This window comes from Lagenorhynchus albirostris, chromosome 1, assembly GCF_949774975.1.
Source record: "Lagenorhynchus albirostris chromosome 1, mLagAlb1.1, whole genome shotgun sequence".
Classification (NCBI taxonomy): Eukaryota; Metazoa; Chordata; class Mammalia; order Artiodactyla; family Delphinidae; genus Lagenorhynchus; species Lagenorhynchus albirostris.
In genome coordinates, this window is record NC_083095.1 from 163,216,113 (window position 1) to 163,243,051 (window position 26,939).

The 26,939-nt window shown below is 40.2% G+C and overlaps 1 protein-coding gene across 5 annotated transcripts in view; it reads left to right on the forward strand.

Moving 5' to 3' along the window:
* Positions 1 to 408: 408 nt before the first annotated feature.
* SEC11A (SEC11 homolog A, signal peptidase complex subunit) overlaps positions 409 to 26,939 on the forward strand; it is a 51,250-nt gene continuing 24,719 nt past the window's right edge. Inside the window, exons 1-2 of one of the 5 annotated variants that reach the window (XM_060157969.1) lie at positions 444 to 578; positions 19,385 to 19,521. Coding sequence is in view for 3 of the 5 variants with exons in the window: in XM_060157955.1 (XP_060013938.1) it covers positions 528 to 578 (51 nt within the window). In the remaining 2 variants the exon portion in view is untranslated. Of the gene's footprint in view, positions 579 to 19,384; positions 19,522 to 26,939 lie in introns of all 5 variants that reach the window. The other 4 variants (XM_060157955.1, XM_060157975.1, XM_060157950.1 and 1 more) reach the window with 4 other exon arrangements.

The window sequence follows — 26,939 nt, forward strand, 5'->3', positions numbered from 1 at the left end:
CGTCAGTTTCCCGTAGCGCAGGAGACCGGCCGCAGCAGAGGAAGCAAGGCCTGTCGGAACATCCACGGCCACACCCAGACCCACGACCGGGGCCGCTCAGGGGCCCCGCGCCGGCCGCTCAGGGGCCTTTTCTGCCCTCAGACTCCAGAAACACGTTTCCCTATTGGCCAGGCGTGCACCAGGGCCCGCCTTCTGGAAGTTGCAGGGCGGCCTCCGTGTGGGGCCACGGGGCTGTGAGCGGGAAGTGAGCTTCATTCTCTTCTCAGCAGACGAGGTTAGGGGTACGAGAGCCCTCCTACAGCGAGGTCAGGGGAGGAGGCTGGATTAGGACGGTCGCGAGACCCTTTGTCTGCTTGCCCCGGCGAAGGGGCGGAGCCGCGCCGGTTCCGCCCCGGTTCCGCCCCGGAAGCGGAAGTGCGGGCACCCTGAGGTTCTGTCCAGTGAGATCTTGGACCGTGCGCCAGTCGTTCCTCCTGCCGGTCACATCTCGCCGTCTCTTCTGCCCGTGTCCCCTCGCCGGCCCCGCCATGCTGTCTCTAGATTTTTTGGACGATGTGCGGCGGATGAACAAGCGGCAGGTGAGGTTGGCCGCCCACTGTTCCCTCTGTCCCTTCGACGCTGCCACTGCGGTGCCCCGCGGACCTCTGGGCCCCAGTGTGAGGGCCGGAGCGGGTCTGACGCCTGGATTATTCCATCTCTTTGTGGGGTCTGTGTCCAGAGGTTGCTTTATCCGCCCCATATTTTTAGCCGCTGCCTGATACGGGGCCTTCTAGGGGCGGAGCGGGAAGGCTGGTCTTCACGTTCCATTGCCCCCTGTGTGGCAGGGAAGCAAGTGGAAACCGTAGGGCTCTTTGTAAGTGGGAGTTGGGGTTGCTTATTGTTTTAGGCTAGTAAGGCGGCAAACTCGTGATTTCTCCAGTCGCAGCGACTTCCGATGGATTCCAGTAGCTAGGTTTAGCAGTTCACCGCTACTCTGGGATGCTCGGGAAGGCGGTTGTAAGGCCCCACAAAAGCCGTTTGGCTACTTTGAGCCCGTTACAACCCTTCTAGTACAGCTGGGTCTCAGCGGGCTGTCCTGACTTCCTTGAACCACCTCCGAGTTCAGAGTTGAAACGTTTACTCCCCTTGTCCTTGAGTCCGCTTAGCATTAAGGTATACCTCAGGATTCTCGGGTATACCTCCCAGCATTAGTGGTACCGGGATCCTGAAACTTCCATCTCCTGATTTTGTCCTTAAATCTTACTCCGTCTTGAACTTACAGATCATATTCCAAATGGTACTGGGAATACTGTTGTAATTATTTAGTCATTGGAAAAAGTTGCTCCTTTTTGTCTTCTACACCAAGTGTGTCCGTGGAGCCCACTTTTGCTTGCCTCGGACCTTTTTACAGTGTTTTGCTGTTAAGAATTGTCCTGATGTCACTATTAAAGGTTTTTCTCTTGGACTTCTATTATGCACTATTTATATTTACCATTTAGGGAAGAAGATATACAACTTCCCCTTACTCCCCTTCAGACCTCTTCTTAGACATGTTTGCTAATTCCTTCAGTCATAATTGATCATTTTTTCCCCAAATTGCACAAAACGTTTTAGATTCTCACTTGTATAGTGTTTTTTTTTCATCCATATCTGAATTTCTAGGTGCAGAGACATTGCTTTGAAGAAACTCTTCTTTTGGGCCTACTGTTTATTGTACCCTGTGCTAGGTACAATGAGAGAAATGCGAAGATAGATAAGACAGATTCTGCCTTCAAGGAGCATAAATATGTAGATAATGACTAAGGCAAAACAGTAACTATTTTGAGCTCTTGCTATGTGTGAAATGCTTTATACACCTGTGAGGTAGATAATGTTATTCCCATTATACAAGTGGAGAAAATGAGCAACCTCCCAGAGATTGTTAAGAGGGAATGTGAAGGATTGGATAGCATGGGGATGGGATGAGGGAAAGTTAGAAATGAGGTTTTACCTGCACATAATATCTGGGGGAAAAAATTGATACTGACTGTAGGTACCAAGAGCTAATTAGATGAAAAGAGGGAAACTAGAAATTTCATCAAATGTCTGATTAATTTGAGTTGTAATTTTTTTTTCCAGTCAGGTTCATAGAGGAATACTTTAGTACAGTAAACTCCATCCAGGGGAATTCCCTGGTGGTCCAGTGGTTAGGATTCCGCACTTCCACTGGGTGGGGTCTGGGTTTGATCCCTGGTCTGGGAACTGAGATCCCACAAGCTGTGTGGCGTGGCCAAAAACAAACAAACAAACAATTATATACACCCATTACAATCAAGATACAGAACATTTCTGTCACCCACAAGATCCCTTTGTAGTTCATTTCTTTAGCACTTGGCAACCACTGATTTGCTTTTTTGTCAATATAGATGGGTTTGCTTTTTTTTAAAAAAATATTTTATTTATTTAGCTAGCTGCACTGGGTCTTAGTTGCTGCACATGGGATCTTCATTGCGGCATGTGGGATCTTTAGTTGCGGCATGAGGGATCTTTAGTTGTGGCATGTGGGATCTAGTTCCCCGACTAGGAACCGAAACCGGGCCCTCTGCATTGGGAGCGTGGAGTCTTAGCCACTGGACCACTAGGGAAGTCCCTGGTTTGCATTTGATAGAAATGGAATCACAGAGTATGTATTCTTTTGAGCTGTAAGTTTTAATTGATTTTTAAGACCTTACTCAAGACTTTTGTTTACGGTATGTAATTTTTATTTTTGTCTCCTTCACAGTTTTCAAAATTAAAGTGTTTCACTACTTTCATGGCATCCAATACACTGTTTTCAGATTAATGTCTTCTCTCCTGCCCTCCAACCTTCAGTAGATCCCATTGCCTTGTAGGTTAAGTCCAACCCCCTTAGAATGGCATTTGAAGTAAGTCCCAGTCATTTTACAGTCTGCCGTTTCTCACTGTTTCAGTCTTGTCCCAGTTTACTCTTCCTGCCTGTTTCATTTCACTGTGTATATGAACATTGTTCTATTCAAACTTTGTGTACTTAACTGTCTTCAGAACTCCCCTTTTACTATTTGAGTCTTTGTGGACCGCCCTAGACTATTAGGTGATCTCTAAAGGCCTTTTAGCTGTTATGTACTATTCTATTTGTCTTCTCCCCTTTGCAGTGTGGCTCTTTTACTGTAGTGTCAGAGCACAGTGTTCCTGAGGCTTTTCTTAATCCATGGAACCCTGATTTGTAGTTTGCCTGTTTCTGTGGTAAATACTTCCAACATGGTTGATTTCAAGCTGCTAACATGACATCACTGAATGTGGAATTAGGAAGAAATGTGGTAGCATGCAACTGTAATTTCCACCTTACAGGTAAAATTTAAAAAATAATCTCAAGAACACAGATAATAGTAAAATGTAGTAAAATAGTTAGAAACTGATTTAGAGTATTTATTGACTTTGTTTTTTAAGTAATTTAATTGTACTAATTTTTAATAACACTGTGTTTAACAACCAGCTTGCAAGATTCCTGAAAATTTAGCAGGTTGGCTCCAGCACACCTCTGGTTGTAGGTTAGTTTCTTGATGCCCATTGAGGTAACCTTTGTGTGCAGAAAAGCCTGTTTAGAATTCTTATATTTAAAAACATAATATTCGATTTGTAAAACCTAAAATTTTAAAACAAAGTTCTTAAACCTTTCAGAATCAGTTTTCAAATCTTATCCTATTTAAAATCTAGCAGTTGGTGGGATCTTAGTTCCCTAACCAGGAATTGGACCCAGGCTCTCGGCAGTGAAAGCGCCAAGTCCTAACCACTGGACCGCCAGATTGGACCGCCAGGGAATTCCCAGGTCTAGCAAATTTTAACAATCACTTTTAAGGGCCTTTGAATATTTGGGCTAATTTATAAACAGACATCTTAAAAACGTTAAATTTAACTTATAAATTTAAAGAAGTTCCTTTTTAAGAACATCGATTATTCAACAAACACCACTGCATACTTATATAATTTTTATAAATCTGGAGCTTAGGTTCTCCTAAATGTTTCAACATTTGAATATAAGGTATAAATAGTAAGCTTTCTGATTAAAATAATAAATCTACAATTGATTGTACATTTTAAATTGGAATTACAAACCTGACCTATTACTTTTATATTCCAAATTCTCTTAAATTTTACAAAACTTAAGAAAAACTTACAAAACTTACAAAAACTTAAGATACCAAATATGCACAGTACCCTTAACATAAAAGTATTAATACTATACATAATCTCCTTTAAGCATTTCTGTTCTTAATTATGAATTTTCCTGGAGTGAAAAGATGCTTATTCACTAAATAAGTATGTCATGCCAAGTAATTTTTATATTATTTTCATGTGTAATTCTCTGCTTGCTGAGAATTCTTAATGATCAGAGGATATTGGCCAGCATGTGACTAGATCCATGTTTGAGCCCTGATGGGACTAATCTGACTTTGACAGAATTTGCTTTATTAGCTCCTCCTTAGGCCTTTTGCATTACTTGATTGAATTTTGCATTTCTTTGGATTTTAATTATCTGTATGTTTTCCTACGTAAATCTGAAGACCCTAGGACTTGGCACGATCCTTTCTTTTTATTTATTTATTTATTTTTTAATATTTTGGCTGTGCCTCACAGCATGTGGGATCTTAGTTCCCTGACCAGAGATCAAACCCCTGCCCCCTGCAGTAGAAGCGCTGAGTCTTAACCACTGGACCACCAGGGAAGTCCCTCTTTTTATGTTTTTCAGTCTCTTAGGATCCCTTAACTCTTCTTTTTTTTTTTTTTTACTTATTATTATTTTTTATTTTGGCTGTGCTGGGTCTTCATTTTGGCACACAGGGTCTTTGTTGTGGCATGCGGACTCTTAGCTGTGGCATGCATGTGGGATCTACTTCCCCAACCAGGCATTGAACCCTGGCCCCCTGCATTGGGTGTGCGGAGTCTTACCCACTGGGCCACAAGGGAAGTCCCTCACTTAACTCTTTTTTTAAAAAAATAAATTTATTTATTTATTTTTTTATGGCTGCATTGGGTCTTCGTTGCTGCACGCGGGCTTTCTCTAGTTGTGGCGAGCCGGGGCTTCTCTTTGTTGTGGTGTGCAGGCTCCTCACTGCAGTGGCTTCTCTTGTTGCAGAGCATAAGCTCTAGGTATGCGGGCTTCAGTAGTTGTGGCTCAGTGGCTCTAGAGCACAGACTCAGTAGTTGTGGCGCACGGGCTCAGTTGCTCTGCAGCATGTGGGATCTTCCCAGACCAGGGCTCGAACCTGTGTCCCCTGCATTGGCAGGCGGATTCTTCACCACTGAGCCACCAGGGAAGTCCTGTTCACTTAACTCTTAATGGCTATTGTAGTGATACCTGATTGAATTCCGGATATCTTTGGTAACTTTTTTTTTAATGAATTGGCCCTCTGGTGAAGCACATAGAAGCCTAGATTCTTCCTAGGCTTGGACCTAATATGAGTAAGTGTGCTGCGAATAGGAGGTATATACAGCACAGAGGACAGATCCATTACTTTTTTTGATTATTGAAAACTAATCTGGTCTTGTTTAGGATCAGGAAACTCTTTATCACTGGCAGGGTATAAAAATTCAGTAATAAATTGCCAAGTTTCAATGTAGAAACATCAGTCTCTGTTATATACACAAGGAAATCACAAGTAAAATTATGTTAAAAACTGCGCTTACTGTCCTCGAATATATTCTTCTTGAGCATCCAAAAATCATTCTTCATCCTGTATAACTTTGAGCAAATCTAGAATACAGTGCCATAGTAAGGATAAGGCATTTACTTGTTATGGTTCTTAGATACTTCATATTTTTTAGGTTTTTTTTCCCCCATAGTATTCTCTCCATGGACATACAGACAAGCATGATTATTTATTCTCATGCCAGATGGCACAAGCCTCCAACAATAAAGACAAATTCCACTTAAGCAGAAATTATGACCATAACTCTTCTTCAAAAGAGTTGTCTTTTGAGGCTTCCCTGGCAGTCCAGTGGTTTAAGACTTTGTGCTTCCACTGCTGGGGGCACAGGTTGGAACCCTGGTTGGGGAACTAAGACCCTGCATGCCATGCAGTGTAGACAAAAAGAAAAAAAAAAGAGTTGTCTTTTCTGACTTCAAGGAAGTCTTCTGACTTCAAGGAAGGAGGTGAGGTAGAGTATCCAAACACAGAATATGTTCATGGGGATAGAATGCTTTGTCTGAAAAATTTGGCTTATCGGTCAGGGTTTAGTCTGGGAAGCAGAACCACTATGAATATTTTAGAATTAAGGGATTTATTATAGGAATAAGATTTTATACAATTGTAGGAGAAGCTGGATGAGTCAGGAGTCTAAAACAGAGATGCAGAAACAGAATGTCACCAGTTCTTCTGTAGCACTGTTGTGGGTAGACGGAAGCTTGCCATGGAATCTGGGGCTAGATTCCACATCTGGCTGATGGAGTGGAATCACACCAAAGGAGAGTAGATGAAGTCTGTGGAAGGCTGTTGCCTCTACAGCTCGTTTCTGGATGTGGAGCAGGGGAATGCGAGGACAAACTGGATTCTGCCAGGCCTTTAATGTCTGTCTCTCACCATGTCTAACCACAGTGACCTTCAGCATAATAGCAGCTGCTGCTACTCTTTCACCTTCTAGGTCTTGGGCAGCTTTCTCTTTGCTAAATCTAATTCAGAACCATACATGGAGGGGGGTTTGGGGAAGCCTAGTTCTAGCTAAGCCAATTTGGCAAAACTACTGTAGTTTTCAAAACTATTATAGTCTGCCCTTTGTCAACTCAGCATTTATACACACCTCTTTTAATCATATTTCACTTTTCAAATAAACATAAAAGCAAGATTATACTTCTGTCTTATATGCAGCTTTCCTTTGTTTCTGTAATTGGCTACATGGTTGTAGCTGTCATCTTTCTTCTCAACCATTCCACATTCCTTTTGCTCTCAGCAGGATCCTAAGTTGGTCATAGTTTCTTGCCTTACCCAAACCGTGATTATTAAAGGGTAATGTCATGAGGAGTCCTGCCTGAACTGGATTGTTATAGTTTTCACTAACTTTTATTGTAAGACATGGAAGTACTAAGAAAGGCCTCAGAGGATTCTTTATATTCCTATATATTCACTTCCCTCATTATGTAGTAACAAACCTCTGTTTTTCTCTGATGGTCAGGGTCAATCCCCTTTGCCAGTAAATAACCACCCCATTCCCTGCATTTTGGTTCACTGGCATGAGTATCCCAAAGTGGCAAGGGGGCAGACTCAACTTCCAGTTTAATGGAACCACTGTGTCTCCTGGTGGAAGGAAATCTCCTTTAGGAGTGAAAACTTCTGTTTTTTGGCTGCGCTGGGCAGCTTGTGGGATCTTAATTCCCCGAACAGGGATTGAATCCGGGCCATGGCAGTGAAAGCGCCAAGTCCTAACCACTGGACCACCAGGGAATTCCCAGGAATGAAAACTTCTAAACCAGCAGCCAAAACTATGAGGCTGGGAAGCAGAAATTTCACTAGCAGATTATTAGTAGTGGGAGGAGTCACTTCCATTCCCACCCTTTAATTCTGGACTAGTGAATCCTACTTACAGAAGATATTGGTTGCTGATTAAGAGCATATACCACATACTGGAGGACATTAGACATTATCCCAGCCCAACAAAGTGTTGCTGCTGTCTGGCTGGTACTGTAGCTGTCTTCAAAAGGCCATTTGTATCACTCAGAAGATAGAAACAACACCAGTAATTGAACAGGGAAAAATTAAATACAAAGAATTGTTAACTGGCAAAGATGCTCAACCACTAAAATGTGTAAAAGAGGACTCTTAAGGTGTTCAGAAATAGCGTATGCAGAAAACAGTTATTACCTTCTAGGATAAGGGAGTGAACAAAGAAAGAACTAGCAAAATACCTCCCTCCAACCCCCTTCACCCCTTCTTAACCGGAGATGTAGACCTCTTTGGAGAGGGTGTGGCTGTCACAGGGACTTGCAATGACATTTGCCAGAGCAGTGAGCTGGAGCTGGACCTTAGAAGTGGCCCGCTGGGAGGTTGAGAAATTTGCCAGAGTGTGTGTGGGCAGGAGTCAGTCTGTGATGGTCTCTGAAGTGAGTAATAAGAGACCTCCAGTACACAGATCCACTAGCTACTGGGTGAAATAAAAACACTCCATGGGAAGAGAAGCCCCTCCCACTCTCTATCACCTTGCTGTGGCCCTGCAGTCCCTTTATTAATAAAACCTAACATCATTGAGCCAACTGGAAAAGGTGCCCTTGTTTATAGGCTCAGCCTGGTAACACAAAGAAGGATGGATTTGGTGCTGAGAGACAATAAATTGATAATGCCTACTGTTCCACTGTTCTTTCAGGCCAGCCACTTAAGATGATGGAGGACACAGTAAGACCAGTGAAATTCATGACTATGTGCCCACTGTTGTGCTTTAATTACCTATAAGTTCCCTGGTCAGAATCAGTGTTGTATGGAATACCATGATGCGGAATAAGGCATTCTGTAAGTTCATGAATGGTGGTTTTGACAGAAATACCGAGGACAAGGAAGACAGATCCATATACAGAGTCTATTCTAGATAGAAGAAATTGCTGCCCCTTCCATGCTGGAAGTGATCCAGTATCAGGAATGGTGGCATTGTTGGTCTTTGCAGTTGGCAGTCTAGGCACTCATCATTGGCTAGAACCAAACTGGTCTTGGTGAGTGAAAGTCCACATTGCTAACCTTCATCTTGGCTGCTACAGCCACTTTGATCCTGAGTCCATTGGGTAAGACATGGATGGCTAGGGAAAGAGGAAAGATGGCTAAGACATCCACAAAACAGGTAATTTTATCCACCTGATTATTAAGATATTCTTCTGCTGGGGTAATTCTTTGGTGGGACACAAATATCTTCACATTCTATGTACCTACTTGGAAAGCTCCATCCACATACCTTTTCCGCAAACCTCTTGTCTCTAACTTTCCAGTGATATATCTTCCAAGTCCCTGGCCATCCAGCCAAATTGCTGGTCACTCTTGAATCAGTGTAAATCCACACCTGTGGCCATCTCTCCTTTCAGGAAAAGCAAACAATTATTGTATCACTTGAAGTTCTGCCCATGGGAGGATTTCCCTTCATCATAATCCTTTATGGTGAACCCTGAATGGGGATGTCATGGCACAGCTGTCTACTTTCAGTTGGTGCTAGATGGTTCATGTAGAACCATCATCTAAACACCAGGCCTAAAGTCTTCTTTAGTCAGCTGGTCATAGGGAACTCCCCATGAGGCGAGAGGTGTAAGCTGAGAGAGAAGAAGCAATGTAGCATGAGTAGGAGCCATGAGTATCTGAGTCACTTGTGTCTCATACAACTTACTTGTGTCTTCAGGACCTGCTTGAGCCCAATCTTGTATATACTACTTACAGTGGATGATGGAGTACTGCTGTGAATGCCCAACTTTATGGCTTGGTGGATCTGGCAGCATCCAGTTCATGCTGAGGAGTTCAGGTTATATGGTAACTTGGTGATCCATGGTCTAGTGTTTAGTCTCTTCTAGAATTCAGCAGCTAGCTAGAAGCTATTACAGAGGAGGAGAATAGTTCTCCAAAGGATAGCATAACTTTGCCCCCAAATTCAAAGACCTGTGCTGTTGTTCACCCATAGAGGACTGCCAGAGGCTCTCCATCTGTTACAGGTATTTCAGTTACCATGAGATCTGCTGGGTGTTATGGTCCAAGTGATAGAACAGCTTGATGGGAGCTTGGACCTGTTGCACAGCCCTCCTCAAAACTGGATCAAAATTGGTTTACTACGTCAATACATTGGAGTAGCACACCCAAATGAGGTATATGTTGCCTCCAAAATCCAAAGAGGTCCACTAGGCTTTAAATTTCTTGGTAGTAACAGGAACCAGATGCAGCAACTTGTTCTTCATCTTGGAAGGGATATCTTAACATGACTGGGACCACTGAACCCCAAGAATTTTCATGGGGATAGGAATTTCTGTGGGATTTATTTCTCACGCTCTGGCCATATATGTGTTTACCAAGGTGTCTAGGTCATGAGCTTCAACCACCCAGTCTAGTCACTGTGATATCATCAATATAGTGAACATGTTTACTCTGTGTATGTTGGACCAATCAAGGTCCCCATGGACCTTTATGATAGAAAGCTCTAGGGCTAATTGAGCCCTCAAGTAGGCTCTGCCACCAAAAGCATACTGCTTCTGGTGGTCTTATTTCTCTTGCTATAGGAGTCCTCAGGGATAGGAAACTGTCAAAAACGCGGAATGAGTCTCTTAAGTTGGAACTGCTAGAAGCTGATGATTGTCTTACTAAGACAGGGAACCTAACTTTTTATTTTAATCATCTAGACTTATTAAGAATATGTAACTTTTAGTTTTGATTCGTTATGCAGTTATTGCTACATGTAGTAGCATTGTTAAGGACTATGATATTCTGCATTACAAGCTAAATTATGGTTTGAGCCTAGAATATCACTTGTAGCAAGAAATAGGAGTGGAGAAGATAGCAAGAGCCAGATCATGGAAGGCCCTGTATACTCGGAGGTTCAGAATTTATCCTATAGGTAGTGAGAGAAGTTTGTTTTGTTTTGTTTTTTTTTGCGGTACGCGGGCCTCTCACTGTTGTGGCCTCTCGCGCTGCAGAGCGCAGGCTCAGCGGCCATGGCTCAGGGGCCTAGCCGCTCCACGGCATGTGGGATCTTCCCAGACCGGGGCACGAACCCATGTCCCCTGCATTGGCAGGCGGACTCTCAACCACTGCGCCACCAGGGAAGCCCTGAGAGAAGTTTCTGAGCAGACACCTCAATAATTTTATTTTCACTTTGCGAACAATAATTATATATAGGTGGATGAATTAGAAGGATACAAGTCTAGAGGTAGGACTCTCAGATTGTTTCAGTAGTCTGTGTAAGAGGAGATGAGACGTGAAGTAAGGCAATAGTCATAGAAATAAAGCCAATGGGATGGATGTGAGAAATGTTGGGGAGATAAAATTTAGAGGACTTGGGTGGATGGTGATACTAATCACCAAGAGAATGTGGGAGGAGGAAGAGATTTGAGGAAAAGGATTGAGTTCAGCTCTGGATGTGTTGAATTTAAGGTGTCTGTTTAACATCTAGGTGATTTTTAGTAAGTAATTGGATATACATACCAATTGGATATAATTGGTCTGGTATGGAGAAGAGATTTGGGTGTCATCAGCATATATGTTGTAATTGAAACCATGAATAGACAAGATTGCATGCAGAATGGAAAGAGAAAAGGGCAAAGGTTGGACTGCTAGAACACTTGTATTTAATGGGATGCCAGAGAAGAGGTCAGGGTCTGAGGTCGGTGACATAGAAACCAAGGGATGAGGGAGTTAGAAGAAAGTTAATCAAGTGTCAAGTGACTCAGAAAGACAAGGTAGTTAAAATAAGTTCATGGACTCCCTCTTCCGTTTTTTTAAAATTAATTAATTAATTGATTGATTGATTAATGGCTGTGTTGGGTCTTCATTGCTGCATGCAGGCTTTCTCTAGTTGTGGCGAGCCGGGGCTACTCTTTGTTGCAGTGCCCAAGCTTCTCATTGCGGTGGCTTCAGCACGGGCTCTAGGTGCGTGGGCTTCGGTAGTTGTGGCACGTAGGCTCAGTAGTTGTGATGCATGGGCCTAGTTGCTCCACGGCTTGTGGGATCTTCCTGGACCAGGGCTTGAACCCATGTCCCCTGCATTGGCAGGCGGATTCTTAACCACTGCGCCACCAGGGAGGTCCCCCTCTTCCTGGTTTTTAATGAATAGTTTAAATAGGTAATATATTTACATTGTTCTCCCCCACCCCCACAAAAAAGTGAGAGTGACGTTTTCCTGTAGTCTCGCCAGCATTGTGTGTTTTCAGACTTAGATTTTTGCCATTCTAATAAATGAAAAGTGGTATCTCAGGACAGTCTTACTTTGTATTTCCCTCATTATCAGTTTGGTTGAACATATTTTCATATGATTTTGGAGTTGTTTTTATTTCATTTTCTGTGAACTAGCAGTTCATAATCCTTTGCCTATTTTCCTTTTGGATTGTTGTTATTGATTTCTAGGAGCTGTTTATAGGAAGATTAGTCTTTTGTCGTATATATTGTAAATATTTTCTCCCAGTTTGTCTTTTGATTTAGCTTATAGTATAATTTGCCATGCATAGTTGTCAGATTTTTTTGGTTATTTGCTCTTTTATTTTGTTTTGGGTAGCCAAATTTACCCATCTTTTCTTCATGGCTTCTGGATTTCAGGTCAGTTTAAAAAACCTCCTTTACTTCAAGGCCTTTCCTACTTTATTTTCTTCTATTACTTTTGTGACTATGTGCTTTAAAAAAAAACAGCTTTATTGGCATATAAAGTATAAAATTCACCCATTTTAAGTGTATAATTCATGGTTTTTAGCAAATTTATAGGGTTGTGCACCTATCACCACAATCCAGTTTTAGAACATTTCCATCATCCCTGAAAGATCCTTCGTGCATTTTTACAGTCAATGCCTGTTTCCACTCACAGCCCCAGACAACCACTAATCTGCTTTGTATCTCTATGATTTGCCTTTACTAGACATTTTATTTTTTTATTTTATTTTTATCAACAATTAGCTTTTATTAAATCATTTTATATAAATGGAATCCTATAAAATGTAGTCATTTGTAGCTGGTTGCTTGCTTTTTTATTTTTGGCTGTGTTGGGTCTTCATTGCTGCATGCGGGCTTTCTCTAGTTGCGGCGAGCAGGGACTACTCTTCCTTGAGGTGTGCGGGGCTTCTCATTGCAGTGGCTTCTGTTGCAGAGCACAGGCTCTAGGTGCACAGGCTTCAGTATTTGCAGCACATGGCCTCAGTAGTTATGGCACTCAGGCCCTAGAGTGCACAGGCTTCAGTAGTTGTGGTGCGTGGGCTCAGTAGTTGTGGCTTGCAGGCTCTAGGGTGTAGGTTCAGTAGCTGTGGGGCATGGGATTCATTGCTTCGCAGCATGTGGGATCTTCCCGGACTGGTGATCGAACCCGTGTCCCCTGCATTGGCAGGAGGATTCTTAACCACTGTGCCACCAGGGAAGTCCCTGATTGCTTTCATTTCACATGATTTTTTTAAATTGTGGTAAAATATACATAACAAAATTTTCTATCCTAACCATTTTTTAAACTTTATTATTTATTTATTTTTAATGGAAATGTCGTTGATCACAATATTGTGTTAGTTGCAGGTGTACAGCAAAGTGATTCAGTTATACACAAATATATATGTATCTATTCTTTTTCAGATTCTTTTCCATTATAGGTTATTATGAGATATTGAATATAGTTCCCAGTGCTATACAGTAGGTCCTTGTTGTATCTTAACCATTTTTTAAGTGTAGAGTTCAGTAATGTTAAGTACATTCACATTGTTGAACAACCCGTCTCTAGGACTCTTTTTATCTTGCAAAATTAGAACTCTGTACTCATTTAAAAACTCCCCATTCTCCCCTTCCCCCAGCCCATAGAAACTACCATTGTACTTTCTGTCTCTGTGAATTCGGCTTTTATTAATTTTTTTCTCATTATTTGTTTTCTATTTCACTGATTTCTGCTCTAAACTTTATTTCCTTCCTTGGTTACTTTGTGTTTAGTTTGCTATATTTTCTAGTTTCTTAAAGTGGAATCTTGGGTTATTGGATTAAGGTCTTTCTTTTCAAATATATGTATTTAAAGCTATAGATTTGTCTCCAAGCAGTACTTTAGCTACATTACAGAAATTTTGACATGTTGTGTTTGTTTACACTCAGTTTAAAATATTTTGTAATTTCCCTGTGGTTCCTCTTTGAACCATGGGTTATTTGGGAAAAAATGTTTCTAAGTATGTATTTGTGGGTTTTTCAAATTTCTCTCCAGCGCTTATTTCTAATTCAATTATATTGTAGTTGAAGAGAATAGTTTGTATGATTACAGTGTTTTAAAATTGAGTCCCCTTTTAAAATTTGCCTAGAGCCTGGTCTCTGGAGAATGTTTCATGTTTGTTTGAAAAGAATGTGTATTCTCCTGTGTGGGGTGGACTGTTCTATAGATGTTTAGTTGGTTGAGGTATTCAAGTTTTCTATATCCTTGCTGATTTTCTGTCTTATTCTATCAACTATTAAGAAGAGGATGTTGAAGTCTCTAACTTTCTATCCTGAGATAGATCCTACTTGGTCATAAGGTATATATTGTTTGGTCTAAACATTTACTAAAATGTTACAGATACTTTTTATGTCTATATCCGTGATACCATTCTGTGGTTTTCTTGTAACATCTTTATCTGATTTGGGTATCAGTAATGTTGGCCTTCATAAAGTGAGTTGGGAAGTATTCCCTCTTCTTCAGTTTTCTGGAAGAGTTGGCATAGAATTATGATTTTTTCCTTTAAATGCTCGGTAGAATTCATTAGTGAATACTGTCTGAGCCTGGAGTTTTTCTTTGTGGGAAAGTTTTTAAATCATAAATTCAGTTTCTTTAATAGGTCTGTTCAGGTCTATCTATTTCTTCTTCAGTGAGCTTTGGTAGCGTGTATTTCAAGAATTAATGTATTGTTATAAAGGTATTCACAATACTTATTATCCTCTTGATATTTGTATATTAATACAAATTAATAAATATTAGTCTAGTGATGTCACCTCTCTCATTCCTTCCTGATATCAGTAATTCATATCTTTCTTTTTTTCCTCATTAGTCTGGCTAATGGATCTCCTCAAAGAACCAACTTTTGGTTTGCTTTTCTTTACTGTTTTCCTGTCTTCAGTTTCACTTATTTCTACTCATATTTTTAGTATTTCTTTTTTGTGAGTTACTTTGGATTTCATTTGGCTTTCCTAGTGTTTTAAGGTGGAAGCTTAATTTGGGAAATCCACAAATATTTGGAAATTAAACAGTGCATTTCTAAATAACCCATGGGTCAAAGGAGAATCACAAGGGAAATTGCAAAATATTTTGAACTGAGTATAAACAAAAACACAACATATAATTTGAGACATTTCTGTTTTCTTAACATAGGCCTTTACTACTGTAAAATTCCCTTTACATACTACTTTAGGTGCATCCTACAAATTTTGAAATGTTGTATTTTTATTCTCTTTTGATTTCTTCTTTTACCATGGGTGATTTAGAAGTGTTATTTGATTTCTAAACATTTGGGGGAATTTTTCAGGTATCTTTCTGTTACTGATTTCTATTTTCATTCCATTGTGATTGGAGAATACTCTTTGCATAATTCAAATCCCTTTCTATTTATTGAGATTTGTTTTGTGGTCTTGAATATGGTCTATCTTGGTGAATGTTCTCTGTGTACTTAAAAGGAATGTGTATCTGCTGTTGTCGGGCAGAATGTTCTGTAAATATCAGTTAGGTCAAATTGGTTGGTAGTGTTGTTCAAATCTTCTCTATGCTTATTGATTTTTTTGTCTTCCTGCTGTATCAGTTATTGAAAGGGGGTGTTGACATTTCTGACTATAACTATGGATTTTTCTGTTTCTCCTATTCTTTTCCATTATGGTTTATCGCAGGATATTGAATATAGTTCCCTGTAGTATACATTATGCTATACATAAACTTGTTGTTTATCCATTCTTAATGTAATAGTTTGCATCTACCAACCCTAAACTCCCAATCCATCCCTCTCCCTCCCCCTCCCCGCCTTGGCAACCACAAGTCTGTTCTCTATGTCTGTGAGTCTGTTTCTGTTTTGTACATAGGTTCATTGTGCCGTATTTTAGATTGCACATATAAGTGATATCATATGGTATTTGTCTTTCTCTTTCTGACTTCATTTAGTATGATAATCTCTAGTTGCATCCTGAAATAGTTTTTTATTGCTATGACTTCAGTTTCACTAAACTTTTCTTCTGTGATGTCTAATCTGCTGTTATTCCATTCTGTGTGGTTTTCAGACAAGATTGGGTGCTTTCAGGGTGGTATGCTGTGTGGTTTTCATTTCAGACATATTCTTTTTCATCTCCAGAGGTTTGGGCTGGGTCTTGGATATATTTTCTATCATCTAAGTCTCTATTTAATGTGCTTAGTCTTTCCCCCTACCTTTTATTTTTATTTCTTTTGCCACACCACACAATTTGTGGGATCTTAGTTCCCTGACCAGGGATTAAACCTGGGCCACGGCAGTGAAAGCACTGAGTCCTAACCACTGGACTGCCAGGGAATTCCTGTTTCAAGGCTTTTTTTTTTTTTTTGGCGGTACGCGGGCCTCTCACTGCCGTGGCCTCTCCCGTTGCAGAGCACAGGCTCCGGACGCACAGGCTCAGCAGCCACGGCTTATGGGCCCAGCCGCTCCACAGCATGTGGGATCCTCCCGGACCGGGGCACAAACCCATGTCCCCTGCATCGGCAGGCGGACTCCCAACCACTGTGCCACCAGGGAAGCCCTCAAGGCTTTTTTAAAAGGCTTTGTTAGGCAAGTCCAGAGCAGCCTTCAGTCTAAGGTTAATTTTGCACCACAACTGAGCAATAACTTTTGAGTATGCTATCCAAAGCCCATGTGTTATGAACATTTCCACTCTGGCTGGTGGAAGCAAATTATCCCTGCTGCATATGAACTTTTAGAATTGTCCTATCTGCTCCTTTTAGTTGGTTCTTTTTCCATCCTTGGTACTTCCCTGAAATGCATGTGCTGATCATTGCTGATCATCACTCAGCTGAAGACTTGAGGAGAGACCATCTGTAGATCTTTGTGTAGTTCTCATTTCTGTACTGCCCTACAATCTTAAGTTGCCTTCACTTCCCCAAACTCCCAGTTCTTTATCCTCAAGTCGAGGAGACTTCTAGGCTCTGGCTACATTTCTGTTTTGCCCTGTGGCCTGGAAACTATCCATTCTGTAAATTGGGGCAATTGTAGGGCTCACCTTGTTTCTCCTTTCATAGTCCTATGCTACCTGGACACAGTCACATGTCCAGTGTCTGAAAACCTTTGTTTCATATACTTTGTCCAGTGTTTTAGTTATTTCAGAGGTAAATTTGGTCCCTATTCCTCCAGTTTGGCCTGAATAGCATATATTCAAGATTCATCTATGTTGTGTGTTTCAGTAGTTCATGTTTTCTATTCCTGAGTAGTTTTCCATTACTTGGAAATGTTGTAATTTATTTATTCACCTGTTGATGGACATTTGGGTTTTTGTCTTTTTTTTTCTCCCAATTTGAGGCTGTTACAAATGAAACTGCTGTACATGTGTTGTGTTTTCATTTGTCAGATTTTTAAAAGATTTAATGGATTTTTTAAAATGAAAATTATCTTATTGGTATTATGCCTGTTTAGACTATTCAGGAACTTTTGTTATCGTTGTTAATCTTTTAAGATCCTCACTGGGACTATCAGTGACTTTATTGGACCATAATAACAGTGCCTATTCTGAATACACTTCAGTTTTTCCAACACCATCAGTTTCACTTGTACCTGCTGTCCGTGTATCTGCCTCTAGTGCCCTAGCTTCTGCTGCTGCTTCTATGAGTTAGAAACCAGTGGAATTGTGGTTATGAATTAATGAGTCTCTTAGTTTGAGGTCGCATGGTAAGTGGAATTTAAGACTTAGGCCAATGGCTATTTTGTAGCTCTAAGACACATTTTTGCTTCCATGGTCACTTCTGTCTTTGCTTGAGATGGCTAGAAGTCTGACTTCTATGTAAATATCCTATATGTTGAACTTCAAGTACCTCTTACAAGAACAGGAAATATAATGGTATATTTGATAACTAAAGGATAAATGCACAGTATATAATTTCCAGATTGTGGCTTGTTAAATTATAATATTTAAACTTACTATCAGCTTTATTTTGCTGAATTTTCTGTTGTAGGTTTTTCTTAAATTCTTGTTATTTATTACTTACTGTTTATTTTAAGTTGTCATGTGGATTATTCTAGTCACGGAACTTTTGGGGGAAGTCTCCACACACTACTTCCCAAAAGTGCAAAAGAAAAATAGCACACACAAATCTCCCTATACCATAGCTACCGAAAGATATTACATAGAGCTTTGACTGGTTTTAATAACATTCTTTTCTAGTTACACCTTGAACACTGAGGGATATAATGTTCCAGTCACTTGTTAGAAAAAATAATGGGGCTATTCAATTCTGTGGTTATTATTCTACTTATGTCACAATGTCTTATTAATAGTTAGCTTGATGTGGCCAAATGGTATGAGAAGGTTAGGTAGCTGCCACCTTATTTCTGCCAATACCCAAAAAAGCACTTCTTTCTGTACGTTGATTCTGTATATTCATTAGCATTCAGATATAGTGGTAAAGAAAGCAGGGGCTAGGGAGGCAATATGTTTGTCTTTTCAGTAAAGATTTTTGTCACGAAAAAGGGGAGAAAAGAAAGAGAAAAATAGGACATTTTCAAACTTGCTCAGGTAGAGTATTTGTTTTAGCAAATAGTGTGCTTCTGTCTAGGTTTTGGCTCACATACTGACTTAGCAGTATTCAAACAGGCACCTTTTAAAGAACATTTGCCAGTTACATGTATTGAGGGACTTTTAACCTCTTTCTCTAATAAGAATGATGAGGATAATCTTGATGATTAGATGCATTTCACAACAATGATTCTATAGCAAAAAGTAGTATTACATGTCTGAAGAAAAAGAGAAGGGTAATTATAGTGACCTCCTGGCAGTGACCTCCTGGCAGAGAAAAATCACGATTTTTTAAGTCTTTCATTTTTCTTTTAAAGGACAGTTATTTTAGGGACTTCCCTGGCAGCCCAGTCGTTAAGACTCTGCACTCCCAATGCAGGGGGCACGGGTCCCATCCCTGGTTGGGGAACTAAGATCCCATACACTGCATAGCATGGCCAAAAAAAAAAAAAGAACAGTTATTTTATTAGATATTGCACACCTGTTCTGACAATGCTACATCTGTGCCCTTCTGAAAATGGAAAGATTTTCCTCAACAAAACAGATTTGAACTGGCTGACATGTAGCTATTTTTAGTTTTATTTATTTCAGTGTGAATTTTTTATGTTTTGCTGGAGAAATATTAATATGATTGATTATGGGATATTGCCTGCTTGGGGTGTTATGTGCTATATGGTATGTTACCTTTTCAAAATCTGGACAATTCTGAATTACGAAGCATTTCTGACCCCCAAGGGTGTTAAATAAGGAATCATGAAACTATAGTTTATAGTTTTTATGGAATCCCACAGCCCTTCCTTCAGTGATTCTGGATCGGGGCCCATAATCTATTGTCCTAACCAGTAGTATAGGTGGCTTTCTTAGCATGGGAAGTTTGGAAAATAGAGCCTTTAGCTGAATTCCTGACTGCTGATCCACAGGTTGACCATAATCACTTCTTAGAAGCTAGTTTTCCTGCTTTTAGCCTCTCCCACTCTACTTCCTCAAATCTGTCTTTGGAATAAAAAGACCATTTTTTGTCTTTTAAAAAGCTACTGTCTTGAGGTGGAGTCAAGATGGTGGTGTGGGAAGATGTGGAGTTAGCATCTCCCTACAACTAGGGTGCCTGCCAGCTGCTGGTGGGGGACTCTGATGCCCAAGGAGACGGAAGGAACCCCAAAGCGAACCGGTAGGATGTAGGGGGACTGAGGGGGGAGGAGAAGTGGAGGCCAGACAGGATCAGCACCCCTGAGGCCGGAGAGATCAGGAGTGGCAGGCGGAAGGGGCCCCCGGAAAGAGCAGGCAAGGAGTGGAGGGCGGTTGCCCCACCCACTCAGGCACAGGGAGCCTGCTAAGCTCCCAGGCGGGTCCCCTGCTCTCCAAAGCCCCCTCCAGGCCTTGTGGGTCCTTGAGGGCATAGGAAGGAGACCTGGGAGATCAGGAGAGGCAAGTGGGAGGGGCCCTCCAGGAGGAGCAAGAGAGGAGCAGAGGGCGATTGCCCTACCCATTCAAGACCAGGAAGCCTGCTGGGCTCCCAGGTGAGGTCCCCCGCCCTCTGAGACTAGAGTTGGGGGCACGCCTGGGCCCCTTTTGTCCCTTGAGCCTGAGCCCCACCCCCCACAGCCCCCAGGGCCTTTTCCAGTCCTGTGGGTCCTGAGCATTGGCCCCACCTACCGCCCAAACCTCGCCCCTGCTTAGGCCCTGCCCTCCACAACCAAGGCCTCCCCCTGCCTTTTTCTTTTTCCCCTTCTCTTTTTTACTATTGTGGTATTGATGTACCTTCTGGTTGTTGATTCATCTATACTTTTATTTTTATATTCTTCCTAACTTACCTATTAGTTTCCTAGTCTAATTTTATTTTTTACTTTGTTATTGTTTTTTGTTTTTTTGTATGTTTTTTGGTTTTTCTTTCTACGCCTCAGGCGGCTCGGGGGATCTTGGTTCACGAGCCCAGGGTCCGGCTGAAGCTCCTGCAGTGGGACTCTTGAGTCTGAACCACTGGACTAACAAGAGAACCTCAGACTCCAGGGAATATTTATCAGAGTGAGGTCTCATGGAGTTCCTCATCTCAGCACCAAGACTCAGCTCTACCCAATAGCCTACAAACCCCAGTGTTGGAAGCCTCAGGCCAAACAACCAGTAAGACAGGAACACAATCCCACTAATAAAAAAAAAAAAAAATGTCACAGATGAAAGAGCAAGGTAAAAACCTACAAGACCAAATAAATGAAGATGAAATAGGCAGTCCACCTGAAAAAAAATTCAGAGTAATGATAGTAAAGATGATCCAGAATCTTGGAAATAGAATGGAGGCATGGACTGAGAAAATACAAGAAATGTTTAACAAAGAGCTAGACAAACTAAAGGACAAACAAACAGAGATGAACAGCACAATAACTGAAATGAAGAATACACTAGAAGGAATCAATAACAGAATAACTGAGGCAGAAGAATGAATAAGTGAGCTGGAAGACAAAGTGGTGGAAATAACTGCAGAGGAGCAGAATAAAAAAAAAGAATGAAAATAATTGAAGACAATCTCAGAGACCTCTGGGACAACACTAAACGCACCAACATTCGAATTATAGGGGTCCCAGAAGAAGAAGAGAAAAAAGAAAGGGTCTGAGAAAGTATTTGAAGAGATTATCGTTGAAAACTTCCCTAACATGGGAAGGGAAATAGTCACCCAAGTCCAAGAAGCACAGAGAGTCCCATAGAGTATAAACCCTAGGAAAAACACATCAAGACACATATTAATCAAACTAACAAAAATTAAATTCAAAGAAAAAATATTAAAAGCAGCAAGGGAAAAGCAACAAATAATGTATAAGGGAAACCCCATAAGGTTAACAGCTGATTTTTCAGCAGAAACTCTGCAGGCCAGAAGGGAGTGGCAGGAGAGGGCAGACAGCAGAAGCAAAAACTACATTCCTGCAGCCTGTGGAACAAAAACCACATTCACAAAAAGATAGACAAGATGAAAAGGTAGAGGGCTATGTATCAGATGAAGGAACAAGATAAAATCCCAAATAAACAACTAAATGAAGTGGAGATAGGCAACCTTCCAGAAAAAGAATTCATAATAACGATACTGAAGATAATCCAGGACCTTGGAAAAAGAATGGAGGCAAAGATGGAGAAGATGCAAGAAATGTTTAACAAAGACCTAGAAGCGTTAAAGAACAAATAAACAGATGAAAATACAATAACAAATGAAAAATACATTAGAAGGAATCAATAGCAGAATAACTGAGGCAGAAGAACGGATAAGTGACCTGGAGGACAGAATGGTGGAATTCACTGGTGTGGAACAGAATGAAGAAAAAAGAATGAAGAGAAATGAAGACAGCCTAAGAGACTTCTGGGACAACATTAAATGCAACAACATTCGCGTTATAGGGGTCCCAGAAGGAGAAGAGAGAGAGAAAGGACCTGTGAAAATATTTGAAGAGATTATAGTAGAAAACTTCCCTAACATAGGAAAGGAAATAGCCACCCAAGTCCAGGAAGCGCAGAGAGTCCCATACAGGATAAACCCAAGGAGAAACACGCCCAGACACATAATAATCAAACTGGCAAAAATTAAAGACAAAGAAAAATTATTGAAAGCAGCAAGGCAAAAATGACAAATAACATACAAGGGATCTCCCATAAGGTTAACAGCTGATTTCTCAGCAGAAACTCTACAAGCCAGAAGGGAGTGGCATGACATATTTAAAGTGATGAAAGGGAAGAAGCTACAACCAAGATTACTCTACCCGGCAAGGATCTCATTCAGATTCTGTGGAGAAATCAAAAGCTTTTCAGACAAGCAGAAGCTAAGAGAATTCAGCACCACCAAACCAGCTTTGCAACAAATGCTGAAGAAACTTCTCTAAGTGGAAAACACAAGAGAAGAAAAAGACCCACAAAAACAAACCCAAAACAATTAAGAAAATGGTAATAGGAACATTCATATCGACAATAACCTTGAATGCAAATGGATTAAATGCCCCAACCAAAAGACACAGACTAGCTGAATGGATACGAAAACAAGACCCACATAAATACCGTCTACAAGATACCCACTTCAGACCTGGGGACACATACAGACTGAAAGTGAAGGGATGGAAAAAGATATTCCATGCAAATGGAAATCAAAAGAAAGCTGGAGTAGCAATACTCATATCAGATAAAATAGACTTTAAATTAAAGACAGTTACAAGAGATAAGGAGGGATACTACGTAATAATCAAAGGATCAATCTAAGAAGAAGATATAACAATCATAAATGTTTATGCACCCAACATAGGAGCACCTCAATACATAAGGCAAATGCTAACAACCATGAAAGGAGAAATCGACAGTAACACAATAATAGTAGTGGATTTTAGCACCCCAGTTACACCAATGGACAGATCATCCAAACAGAAAATTAATAAGGAAACACAAGCTTTAAATGACACAGTAGACCAGATCTAATTGATATTTATAGGACATTCCACCCAAAAGTGGCAGAATACACTTTCTTTTCAAGTGCACATGGAACATTCTCCAGGATAGATCACATCTTGGGTCACAAATCAAGCCTCAGTAAATTTAAGAAAATTGAAATAATATCAAGCATCTTTTCTGACCACAACACTATGAGATTGGAAATCAATTACAGGAAAAAAACTGTAAAAAACACAATTACATAGAGGCTAAACAGTGTGCTACTAAATAGCCAAGAGATCGCTGAAGAAATCAAAGAAATTAAAAAATACATAGAAACAAATGACAACGAAAACACAATGACCCAAAACCTGTGGGACACAGCAAAAGGAGTTCTAAGAGGGAAGTTTATAGCAATACAACCTCACCTCAAGAAATAAGAAAAATCTCAAGTAAACCCTACACTTAAAATAACTAGGGAAAGAAGAACAGAGAAAACCCAAAGTCAGTAGAAGGAAAGAAATCATAAAGATCAGAGCAGAAATAAATGAAATAGAAATGAAGAAAACAATAGCAAAAACCAATAAAACTAAAAGCTGGTTCTTTGAGGAGATAAACAAAATTGATAAACCCTTAGACTCGTCTAGAAAAAAATGGAGAGGACACAAATCAATAAAATTAGAAGTGAAAAAGGAGAAATCACAGCTGACATTACAGAAATACAAAGGCTTATAAGAGGCTACTACAAACAACTATATGCCAATAAAATGGACAACCACGAAGAAACGGACAAATTTTTGGAAAGGTACAACTTTCCAAGACTGAACCAGGAAGAATTAGAAAATATAAACAGACCTATCACAAGTAATGAAATTGAAACCATAATTAAAAATCTTCCAACAGACAAAAGGCCAGGATCAGATGGCTTCACAGGCAAATTCTATCAAATATTTAGAAAAGACCTAACACTGATACTTCTCAAACTCTTCCAAAAAATTGCAGAGGGAGAGACACTCCCAAATTCATTCTACGAAGCCACCATCGCCCTGATACCAAAACCAGACAAGGATGCCACAAAGAATGAAAACTACAGGCCAATATCACTGATAAACATAGATGCAAAAATCCTCAACAAAATACTAGCAAACAGAATCCAAAGGCACATTAAAAGGATCATACACCATGATCAAGTGGGGTTTATTCCAGAAATGCAAGGATTCTTCAATATATGCAAATCAATCAATGTGATACACCACGTTAACGAACTGAAGAATAAAAACCATATGATCATCTCAATAGATGCAGAAAAAGCTTTTGACAAAATTCAACACCCATTTATGATAAAAACTCTCCAGAAAGTGGGCAAAGAGGGAAACTACCTCAACATAATAAAAGCTGTATATGACAAACCCACAGCAAGCATCATACTCAATGGTGAAAAACTGAAAGCATTTCCACTAAGATCTGGAACAATTCAAGGATGTCCACTCTCACCACTCTTATTCAACATAGTTTTGTAAGTCTTAGCCACGGCAATCAGAGAAGAAAAAGAAATAAAGGAATACAAACTGGAAAATAAGTAAAACTGCCTCTGTTTGCTGATGACATGATACTATACATAGAAAATCCTAAAGATGCCACCAGAAAACTCCTAGAGCTAATCAGTGAATTTGGTAAGGTCACAGGATACAAAATTAATGCACAGAAATCTCTGGCATTCTTATATATCAACAATGAAAAATCAGAGAAATTAAGGACACACTCCCATTTACCATTGCAAGAAAAAGAATAAAATACCTAGGGAATAAACCTGCCTAAGGAGGCGAAAGACTTGTACTCAGAAAACTATAAGACACTGATGAAAGAAATCAAAGATGACATAAACAGATGGAGAAATAGACCATGTTCTTGGATTGGAAGAATCAATATTGTGAAAATGACTATACTATCCAAGGCAATCTACAGATTCAGTGCAATCCCTATCAAACTACCAATGGCATTCTTCACAGAATTAACAAAAAATTTTACAATTCATATGGAAATACAAAAGACCCTGAATAGCCAAAGCATTCTTGAGAAAGGAAATTGCAGGGGGAGGAATCAGGCTGCCCGACTTCAAACTATACCACAAAGCTACAGTAATCAAGGCAGTATGGTACTGGCACAAAAACAAATATAGATCAGTGGTACAAGATAGAATGCCCAGATAAACCTGTGCACATATGGGCACCTAATTTACGACAAAAGAGGCAAAAACATACAGTGGAGAAAAGATAGCCTCTTCGATAAGTGGTGCTGGGAAATCTGGACAGCTGCATGTAAAAGAATGAAATGAGAACACTCCCTAACACCATACACAAAAATAAACTCCAAATGGATTAAGGACTTAAATGTAAGACCAGGCACTATAAAACTCTTAGAGGAAAACATAGGAAAAACACTCTTTGACATAAACCACAGCAAGATCTTTTTTGACCCACCTCCTAGAGTAACGGAAATAAAAACAAATAAACAAATGGGACTTAATTAAACTTATAAGCTTTTGTACAGCAAAGGAAACCATACACAAGACAAAAAAGAGAACCCTCAGAATGGGAGAAAATACTTGCAAATGAAACAACAGACAAAGGATTAATCTCAAAAATACACAAACAGCTCATGGAACACAATATCAAAAAAAACAATCCAGTTAAAGAATGGGCGGAAGACCTCAATAGACAGTTCACCAAGGAAGACATACAGATGACCAAGAGGCATATGAAAGATGCTCAACATCACTAATTATTAGAGAAATGCAAATCAAAACTACAATGAGGTATCACCTCACACCGGCCAGAATGGCCATTATCAAAAAATCTAGAAACAATAAATGATGGAAAGGGTGTGGTGAGAAGGGAACCCTCTTGCACTGTTGGTGGGGATGTAAATTGATACAACCACTATGAAAAACAGTATGGAGTTTCCTTAAAAAACTAAAAGTAGAACTACCATATGACCCTGCAATCCCACTACTGGGCATATACCCTGAGAAAACCATAATTCAGAAGAAGATACGTACCACAGTGTTCATTGCAGCAGTGTTAACAATAGCCAGGACATGGAAGCAACATAAATGTCCATTGACAGATGAATGGATAAAGATGTTGTACATATATGCAGTGGAATATTACTCAGCCATAAAAAGTTACTGAGTCATTTGTAGTTAGGTGGATGGACCTAGAGTCTGTCATACAGAGTGAAGTAAGTCAGAAAGAGAAAAGAGATACCATATGCTGACAAATATATATGGAATCAAAAAAAAAAAGGTAGTGATGAACCTAGTTGCAGGGCAGGAATAAAGAGGTAGACATAGAAAATGGACTGGAGGACATGGGGTGAGAGGGCAAAGCTGACGCGAAGTGAAAGTAGCATCGACATATATACACTACGGAATGTAAAGTAGTTTTCTGGTGGGAAGCAGCAGCATAGCAGAGGGAAATCGGCTTGCTGCTTTGTGGTGACCTAGAGGGGTGGGATAGGGAGGATGCGAGGGAGGCTCAAGAGGGAGGGGATGTGGAGACATGTGTATGCATATGGCTGATTTGCTTTGTTGTGCAACAGAAACTAACAGTATTGTGAAGCAATTATACTCCAATAAAGATCTATTAAAAAAACAAAAAAGCTACCGTCTTGAGATGGAATTTAGGAGACCTAAGTTTTAGTTGCTACTCTGCCTGCCAAGAGCTGTGCAGCCATGAGTGCATCGCTTAGCTTCTCTGTGCCTCAGTTTTCTCACCATAAATTGGAGTGTCAAACTAGGTTTCAAATCACACCTGTATAGTCATATTACTATATTACTCAAAGAACAGCAGGTATTTCTAAGTGTCCGCAAGAAAACGTCCATATTTTCTTTCTTCCTTTGTGCATGATGTTATGTTGATAGAATATGTCATACTTCGTTGGAAGTATGTTCTGGCCATTAGCATGGACTTAAGAAAAAAAAACCTAAACAACTTATTTTTGAATAGGTGATACTTGCATTTAGTAAGAACTTAAAAAACGTGCACATGTATATTGGAAAGAATTTTCCTTCCACCTTGAGTTCCAGTTCCTCTTTCCAAAGGCAGCCATTGTTCCCAGTTTCTTGTGTGTGCATCCAGAGATTAACTATATGTTTATAATAATATGCAACCTGAAACTTTTTTTAGAGTATGC